At 42.4% G+C, this 10,187-nt stretch overlaps 1 protein-coding gene across 1 annotated transcript in view; it reads left to right on the forward strand.

Moving 5' to 3' along the window:
• The window catches only part of LOC139738050 (dexamethasone-induced Ras-related protein 1-like), a 35,579-nt gene extending 25,925 nt beyond the window's left edge, over window positions 1–9,654 (forward strand). Inside the window, exon 3 of the mRNA XM_071648712.1 lies at window positions 6,426–9,654. Coding sequence (XP_071504813.1) covers window positions 6,426–6,997 — 572 coding nt within the window. The 3' untranslated portion in view covers window positions 6,998–9,654. The remainder of the gene's footprint in view (window positions 1–6,425) is intronic.
• The last annotated feature ends 533 nt before the right edge of the window (window positions 9,655–10,187 follow it).

Genomic DNA, 10,187 nt, shown 5'->3' on the forward strand with positions numbered 1-10,187 from the left:
CTTTTATCTGAGCTCCGCTTGTTGCGCTTCAATCTATAACCTATTTCCTAATTCATTCTATCTCTTTTATCTCGATTATTCTGCTCAAGCCTCTCTAGCTTCGTTTTGTGCAGTATGTTTTGTTTTTTGTTATCACGCTTAGCGACTAAATTGTGTCCTTCAACGACTCTTTATCTCGCCGTCCAATCTTTCCTCTCGGAAGACGTTATTTTGTCCCCGTCGTGCTGAGGGGAAGGTCGTCCCCGGAGGCGACCTTGAGTCGAGTGCTCTCTTACCTTGGTTGATTAAAACCTTGACTTTGACCAGAAAGACCGAGAAATTTCGAGTGGGATGGTTTGGGGAAGGAGGGGGAGGGATGGAGGAATATACTTCGCGAAGAAGTTCCCCAATGTCGGTCATGGTTTGTTTGATAGTCAGGACTTTCCCCTTTTCCTCTCGATCCCTGTCTGTTTGTCGCTTTATCTCTCTCTTTCTTGATCTCTCCCTCTCTCTAGTTCCTTATCGTGTGCTTCTACACAAACAAACACAGGTAGACACAGGCACAGACACAGACACACGCCAACAAACATACTTGTAACAGTTACAGTGTTTCAAATTGTGTTGTAGATGTTTCCACTGTAATTTTTATCATTTTGTACCGTTATCATCCTTACATTGATTCATCAGATAACTGATTTCATATGAATATATATATATATATATATATATATATATATGGTAGTAAAACATATTTGGACACACACATATTATAATATGTACTGTATATATGCATATATATCATATTATATTATATCATGTTATATTATATTATATTATATTATATTATATTATATTATATTATATTATATTATATCATATCATATCATATCATATCATATTATATTATATTATATTATATTATATTATATTATATTATATTATATTATATCATATTATATTATATTATATTATATTATATTATATTATATTATATTATATATATGATAGATAGGTAGATATACATATATTGGACCAAAGTCTGCAGAAGGATTGATGGACAGCCGCGAACGTGACGCTCGAACTGGCGCCCGGATCAAATTGGTCAGGGATTGATATTGGTATGTTTTCGATCACGCTCAGGCGAGATTCGTGATCGCAGTATGAAGAGACAGATGCTTTGGGGTTTCTAGTATTCGTAAGTTGTAACTTATGTTTTGTTTATAAAAACATGTTCCCTGTCAGCGCATTGCTATCCCCCTATATTGTTACCATCGACTAATAGTAGTAGAAGTGGTAGTAGTAGAAGTAGTAGTTGTTGTAGTAGTAGTAGTAGAATTACAGTAGTAGTAGAAGTAGTTGTTGTAGTAGTAGTAGTAATGGTAGTAATAGCAGGAGTAGCAATAGTAGTAGTATTAGCAGTAGTAAGAGGTAGTAGTAGCATTAATACTACAGGTATTAGGCCAAGCTGTCGAAATTAATGTGCTGGAGGTTGTTGACATCACTGTTACCATCATTATCCATCTTGTTAAGACCACAACAAAATCATTACCAATGTTTTTAACACAATTTTATCTCAAAGTCTTAGAGTAATAGATGCATCTCAAGTGCCAATTTCACTTTTAAAAGTCTATTACCTTTAATGCATATCTGTTCCTGCTTCCTATACTTTCCCAATTGCGAACGAAAGGCGAGACGATGAAAGCGCCGCAGTCAGTGAAAACTTATAGCCACATATTTACTCTGCCTCGGTGAGTAAGTGTTTACAAATGATAAGAAGATGCCAAAGCTATGAATATCTGGGGCTGAAAGACAAGAGAAGCACAGTATCGATCAGTGTGTGTTTCTACATTCCATGCAAGTCTCGTGACTCGAGAACAAAACTTCTGCTGACTTCCTCGACCGTGCAAGTGGTGAGATCCATTATGTATGAGACCCTATCTCCTACCTGCTGAGTCAACACGACTTGCTAAGTCAAGATCAGGTCTACTCAGAGACGGAGGGGGAGAGAGGGAGGGGGAGGGAGGGGAGGTAGAAGGGAGAGAGACAACTCCCTCTCAACAATCGAGCCTTACCCAGGTTTGGACAGTCGTCTGCCGTACCGATTTTGCCGCGCATTTCGCGCCGATCTCTTTGATTTTCAAATATTGGCCGCCACGCCTCGGTGGCGCCATCTTAGCTATGTATGCGTAATCAGTTCATGGGAGGGATTCGGGGAGAACGGCGCACGGGCAGAAGCATGCGAGATCAAGAACGCGGGTTTCGTTGATATCACGTTCCTTATTTCATCAACATTAAGCTGCACGCTGTAAAGATTGAGATAGAAAACGAGAATGAGAGGGGGTTATGAAGGAGAAGGGGGGGGGGGGGGTGACATAGGCTGTGTGTGTATTGACTAGGGTAAAGTTACTCCCTATCCCAATAAGATTGTCGATTGGAATCGAATACAGAATCCTCGTCTGCTAATGGATGTCGGTTGTTTCTGTACTTCCTGCGAACTCGTACAAATATCACATGCAAGCATGATACTCAATACATGAACAAACTCATACCAGGCCCTACACAAATACATCAGTTCATCATCATGTTGATGCATTTTGTCTAATGGGAGGGAGGGAAAGAAGGAAAACATGATAACTTAACGCCATCATTTTACGAGAAGCTATAAGAGAGAGATGGTTGTTATCAAATGATTTCTCTCTCTCTCTCTCTCTCTCTCTCTCTCTCTCTCATTTTTTGTTATGCCTCCACCACAAAGTGGTGCCGGAGGCATTATTTACTTTTTCGTCTCTTTTGCATATACAACGCACACACACACTCACACACACACACACACACACACACACACACACACACACATAATCACTCATACACGCCATGAAAGATAGACATGCAAGAATTACCTTATCGTTTCCATCAGAAATGTTGGGTAGATAGTGTGTGTAGGGGGGGGGGAACTCATCGAAAAACTATACATTTTCATCATGAAAGGATGAAAGAATGTGTGCGTCAGTCTCTTTGTGTGTGTGTGTGTGTGTGTGTCTGTGTGTGTGTGTGTGGTGTCTGTGTGTATGTGTAAAGGAGCTGAGAAAGTCGCTTCTTCTATGAAAGCATAGCTAGCTTTAGATCTGCTACGCGGACGCAAAGACGACGCTAATAGGCCAGAAGTGGTCTTCGGCACACGCGCGAGACAGCTGCTTCCATTGTCCACAACCCTGGAGGCTGCGTCGTCTCAGCGTTCGCGTCACAGATCTAAAGTTTGCTAATAACATGATACTTGTGTATTGTGGTTTAAAGTGCAGTGCCTTCTAGAAATCCAGGGTGAGACATCATGTCAGTGATTTGCCTGGGAGGAAGAGTTCGTTGTGTGTATTATGTCTAGTGTAGTCTTTCATGAACTTCTCAAGAGGGAAGTACTCACCCGTAAGCAACCATTAGGTCATGATAATGCTATTAAAGACCACATAATACTACTCTCTCACGAAAGAGCCCGAACCCCTTTCATTACATCAAAACGTCACTGTAGTCAATCTATACTCTCCTTTTCCTCGAAGAGAGAGAAAAAATCCACACTTTCACCGATATCACTACATCAGCTCATGACCGCATTAACGGGAGGAGCGGTGACAATAGTCACGATATGATTTGTTCATGCGAAAGAAAAAAAAAGAAGGTAAAACGGTGCACTTTTCTGTAGTTCTCCGCGCATAATAGCAGGATTAAATTGATGTGGTGGGAAGGAGGGGGTGGGTGGGAATAACTGGGTGAAAATCGCCAACGACGCGGATAGCGACGTCTAGATCTCTATTCGCCAGGGCTTGCGGACTGGAGTGTTTCTATTTATGGAGCTCCACTCAACAAGTTCCGGAGAGTCGCTGGCTGTCGTGTGCAGCCACTCGTCGCATCGACGGCGGCAAAAGCCTGCTGGAGTACCGACGTGTTGTGGGTAGTATAGGCTGACAGACCGTGCCCCTGTATGTACAAGAATGCGTGGTTGTCACTAACGGTTTGCCTGTCAAGGCACATTATCCCGATTGAGGGTAGGAACGATGTTCTGTCAAATGAGAAAGAATAAGGAATTATAAAAACAACAACGATGCGTGGTTCGCGTAAAGTGTTCGTTTGTTGTGATTTGTATTTCCGTCACACGCTGCGTGAAGCGTTTGGGAAAGTGCTTCCGTTAGATGTCCTTTACCAGCTTTTTGAGTTAAGGGAAAGGTTGGACGCAGCACGAAAATCTTTCCGGGGAGGCCTCGATCAGGGGTGGTCCTTGGCATACTTAATTCATACAACAGTCGTCTCAGATATATACGGGTTTATACGTACGGGGTTCTGGTTGTGAACTTGTGGAAAATCGTCAAGTGTTATCAGAAGTGTCGTGCGCGTGTATTTGTGTGTATATCATTATGTGTGTGTGGGGGGGGGGGGGGGGGGGGGGCAACCAAAACAAATCTTTCAGGGAAGGATAACAGAATGCGTGTGTGTATGTATTTGTGTGTGTAGGAGTCAAGAAAATAACCTCTTCGATGAAGTAGTAGTAATGTGTGTGTGAAAGCAAGTTTACCTGGTAGTCTGAGGTGTCCACTGTTCGTATTTTTCTCTCATTGTCTTTGGTGAGCTTCTATTATCATCAAGGTTGTATGTAGGCACTTTTTTTTCGGAGGGGGGGGGGGTTACGAGAGGCCATTGGTGTGCTTAATTTAAATAAAATTGATTTTTTTTTGGTGATTCATAATATGTGTTTGTTGTGAATGATAAATCATGCACTCAATCTAGAGGCTTATGGCATTCTCTTTGATTCAGTGTATGTTTGTGAATCTTCAACTGTTCAAGTGTGTTAGACAGGTCTTATGTTGTCAACCAAGTTTTCAGCAAGGCTTTGCTAATATTGGGAGTTTCTATCTAGCTGAAGCGTCGTGTCACATGTCGATTTGATAATCTGACTTTATAGGGGGACCTAGGAAATAATTTGACACCGAACTGCGATAGGGAAAGTGAAGTCAACGTACTTTTTTCAATCACCAATAACTTACGAATACAAGAGCCTTTGGTGTCCTTGGAAACAAATTGTACGCGGTCGTGATGCAGTCGCAACGAAATATCATGTATGTACCAAACGAAAAGAATAATAATGAAAAAGATTTATAAAACGTCCATCCGTATGCGCAAAATTACTTTTTTCCATTCGGTTGCGTTGTCTGTGCAAACTGTACAATTGCTTAGGGAATAGCGGAGTATGTACTCTTGGACACACCATAGGAGCGAGAGTTTTGTTCTTTGAAGTTTATTTTTTCTTCCCCATCAGCATATTTACCGTTTGAATTGTTGGCGGCGAATGCATGGGGGATATTGGCAAAAAACTCAGGAGTCATCTGTGTGTATACCGCCGCTCGCTAGCGAGGGATCGTGACTTTCCGACCGGCACGGACAGGGGAACTCGTACTCGGCCAGTCACAGACCACTTCAGCTTAAGTCACGCCCGGCAAATATGAACAGAGCCCGTTCAATAAACATAGTCTTTCATCAAATTCTTTCCTCGCCATGAAAAATGTATGATTTCTGCTTACACACACACACACACACACACACACAATGACCGCGGATGAAAGGTAGGGAAAGACTATACAGGATTATATCTTTAACCAATACGGTTCCAGCTTGCGATGGTAATGCTCCTACGACGGGTGTAAATCAAGCGAACGATGTAATCAACGAGAAAATGTGAAGATATTATATTAAATCATGTTGGATCGTTCTACCTGGACCGGGAATGAGAGACTTTGCTTTTATTACAATAAACAAGTGAATACATTTGTATTCCGATTTTATCCCACTCCCGAGGGGCCTTATATTTGCCTTGAAGCACATTGCGCTCATTCAGTCATATTACATTAAGTGTAACACAAGAATATTAACACACTTCATGAAGACTAGTTATATTTCTGCTTTTTTTTTTTATATCCTCACAGACACATTCAACAATCGCGTAAAGTAAACCTCCACTGCACGATCCCATTTGGGGTTTAACTACTCCATTCAAATATAAGTTTTTATTTTTGAACGGATGACTGTATTCCTAGGAGTTCTGATCAGTGTCGATGACAATCATTGTTCGTATTTGCAAGAGAAAATGATTATTTCTTGGGGACACACGGATTCGGACAGATTCGGACATATACAAGTGACCGTTGCCATGAGAAGTGACAACACAAATGATATCTCGACTTTCATCATAGCATCAAGACTGAGTTTTTCCAGCTCATTAGAATGTCTTTCTAGTTGGGTTACACATCACAGAAAACAAAACCAACCAAGTAGAGGTATGCACTGCAATGTAAGCACTGTGGCAATGACCCATTGGCGTTGTGTTACGTATCTAATATGCGTCATTATTTTTTAACTTCGTTAAGTCATTTACTAATTTATCGTGATTTTTTGTCTCATTTCAGGTGATGTATTCATCATCGTCTACAGCATCGACGACAGGACCAGCTTTCAGGAGGCAGTGCGCCTGCGCGACCAGATCCAGCTGACGAAGAACACCGCCAACGGCATGAAGTGCCCGCCGATGGTCATCGCGGGAAATAAGTGCGACAAAGATGGCGGCAGACAAGTTCCACTCGAGGAGGCCAAAGGCACCTTCGATCAGACTCGGCGCTGCACTTTCCTCGAGACGTCTGCCAAGAAGTTCTACAACGTCGACGTCCTCTTCAGATCGTTGTTCGAGAACGCCCGACTGCCGAGCGAAATGAGTCCGTCGTTACACAGGAAAGTGAGCGCCAGCCACGGACCGACTTCGCTCAGGCCGAGCAGCAACGGCAAGCTGGCCCTGAGAAGGCGGCTCAGCGAGGCGTGCGGCATGGTGGCGCCGAACGCGCGAAGACCGAGCGTCCGAAGCGACCTTTTGCAACTTCGCATCAAGACTCTGAGAGGTAGCAGCATGGATGAAGAGGACGATGATGAAAGCGAGCGGGGAAGCATCCATCGAAAGCTGAGGAAAGCTATGTGCTGCATCCAGTGAATGACGAGTATATGGGAATGTGAAAAAAATATAAACCCAACAAACAACACGAGTGTGATTTTGTATTCAGATACGAGTCGTTGGTAGTCTACAGCAGGTGGGTTAGCCCAGTCAAGGTTGGAGTGGACCAAATCACTTTTGTGACGAGTAGTTCGTAGATCATAGACATTCGTGCGGATGAAACGCCAACGACCGCCTGGCAGAGCCCAGTAGTGGTCACGGCAACGCCGTCGCACTGATGGGGATCGGCCAGTGCTCATCCGCCTCCAGTTTGATGGAATTTCCTATCGGCGCCATCTCATATTGTGCACTGGATCTAGATTCAGTTGCCACGTCGCAGTACAGTATTCAGCCCGGTTTCAGACAGCAAAGAACCATTTTTACGAGGCAATACGAGGCAATACTGTGCAACGGCGGAATGCGAGATGTTACTTACAGGCGTTGTTAGCCACGCGGCAGTTCGCGGGGTTTCGTGGTTTTTTTCAAGCAGAGTCCCTAGCCTGTTGATTTACGCGCTTTCAAAGCCTTGCACGCGTGCATTTTTTTGTCATCTAGCTGCAGCTCCCTTATTTCATCAAGACACTATTCATGATAGCGAACGAATACAAGGCTATACTGACAGGTCGGATACATCTTTATCTATCTTCGTCCATATCACATCCTGCCAATGCGTCCACACGTACAAGTCACGAGTCACCCGACCCGGTCGGTACCGCTGATCTAATTAGCTTTCCCGTTAGCCTTCAACAGTGTGCGACAGGCAGAACTTACCTTAGTAACTGTCACTCGAGTATGTACCCACACACACACAAAAAAAAAACACACACACACTGGTATATGTATTCTATGTGAAATGGACAAATAAATTGCAACAGCTCTCACCATAGCGATTGACAATAATGAAAACTTTATCAGCAAAATGCCACGACGTGGTTAGCACAGCCGATACATTCAGGTTCAACGCTCTCTACGATTTGACATACTGCCATCCTATACAACTGCGAGTCGAATGCTTTGGACAATTGCTGTGGCATTCGTTTTGTAATGAAGATAGCTGTATCCAATGGACAGGAACTTGGTGTAAATCGTTATCATAATACCACATCGCCAAGAAGCCATCTCCCGACTGTAAGATTAACGGCGGTGTGGAGATATAACGGTTTCGTATGACGATGAGCGTTTTACCCGAAGTAGCTCAACTAATTGGACTGCACGAGACGTGGACGAGTAAGGAAGCGCGGACTGACGAGGCTGTTAGTGACGCTCATGACTAACGACCATCTTCAAGACAGAAGACGGAAGCGTGTGTGGATTGACGTCAGGACTTTCAGTCACGTGATGCAACTATAGGCACTGTGGTATGTTGGATAGAACTCTTGCCTTTGAAACGGAGGGCCCGAATTCGAGTCCTACCAAGTGCTTACGTCCTTGGACGAGATGTTTTCACTAAACGACGTCCCTCTTGACCCAGGTGTAGAAATGGTACCTGGCAGCACTGGCGTAACTGTAATTGCACGGCCATCTGGAGTATCAGTGCTGATTATGCTGAAGAGGCTACCCTGGGCGAGTAGGACGATATCATTATTACATCACAACTAATGACGCCACGAGACAACGCAAGCATGTCTGCAGTTGACCAGGTGCGACCCGCTCAGTAATATGCCGATTTACGCATTTTTCACCAACGGAACGGACAATGTGCGAAATGGGCGAGGTGAAGTGACGTAACGCATATGTGGATCGCAAAGGTTAAGTAATGACGATTTTACCGTCATTCATCTTCTTTTGTACTAGGAGAGAGAGCAAGAATTTATACTTTTGTAACTCATTAGTGGAACTTACATACAAATGGCACGGACGGACGAGAGACGTATTCGGCAACGTGAACACGATACATGCGCCGAATATTTGCGCATTAGTAGCATTGTGTGCATTTTGTTTTACTACGTGTGTATTGTGCTGAAGTGCACTTTCTTATCGAAATCGTAAGTTTTTGGTGACTTGGTTTTGATAAAGCAGTATGCGTGATGTTCAAGTTATACTGCTTCGGTTTGCAATGAAACAAGCTGTACTGATTTCTTTGGTTTTGTTTGTTTTATATGTCAGCACAAATCAGCAAAATGTTTGATGTTCCAGAAATTGAAGTTGCATCTAGTAATGATCTTCTCGCTATATACCGACCTTCTGTAATCAACGGCAATGATGAAGTCCACTTCAAGCTCCAAGCACTGTTGTTGCTTTTTTGAGGTATTCGCTTCTAATCCATTTAGGACTACCCTTGGTTGCATGCCTTCATCCTTCTACTCGTCATGAGAACAACCCTATATCACACGTTCTCATACTACGACCAACGAATATTATACATGATGTTATATCCCAACAGCACGTGCCAAGTTGTTGCTTAAATTGCTGATCATTGTGTACGGCGTCCCCTTTAGGATTTTTCGTTGTATATCGCAACAACACTTACAGCAACAACAAAAAAAGCAAAAAACAAACAAAAACAAACAAAACAAACAAAACAAACAATAACAAACAAACACAAAAATGAACAAGGATCGAGACAGCTGATATTGGAGCTTTAGGAACACAGAAAAAATGCCATTTGCTTTGAAATGATTGCTTTTTGCTCCGTAAACCCTCTGTTAAATTCAAACGTAAATTTCTTCTTTTGGCTAGTGATAAGAAGTCTTCCACACATCGTTTTATAAAATTCGATCTATCCATGATTGTACACAGTTTATATTTCTTGCGAAAACAAAGAATAAAACATTATTCATAATTGTCCTAAATCTGAATGTTTTTGAAATAGGGTTAATCATTTTAAATCTCTCCGAAACACACAACTGTTCTATCTTTTTCCGAAATAATATATTGGAAACGTCATCAGCGCTAATCTAATAATAAATGTTAGAGCCCGGCAAAGATTTGGTTGAAATAAACAAACAAAGAAACCGGAAAACCTATGAAATGCATTTCGCAGATTTTGACATCAATACGATACACGAATTGTATACACTGTACTAAACTTTTTGAACCCACCGTAATTTTCAAATAGAACTTCGATATCCTGCAATAAAGGCGTAACTTGCACGCTGATCTCAATATTGTGGGTATCACGATATAATTAATGAGAATTTGAAGGACATCAACGATACACAGGATGAAACAACTGCTGTCTTTTTCGTAA

The sequence above is a fragment of the Diadema antillarum genome, unplaced genomic scaffold, assembly GCF_040938485.1.
Source record: "Diadema antillarum isolate AM-2024a unplaced genomic scaffold, OU_Dant_1.0 seq00000720_RagTag, whole genome shotgun sequence".
Classification (NCBI taxonomy): Eukaryota; Metazoa; Echinodermata; class Echinoidea; order Diadematoida; family Diadematidae; genus Diadema; species Diadema antillarum.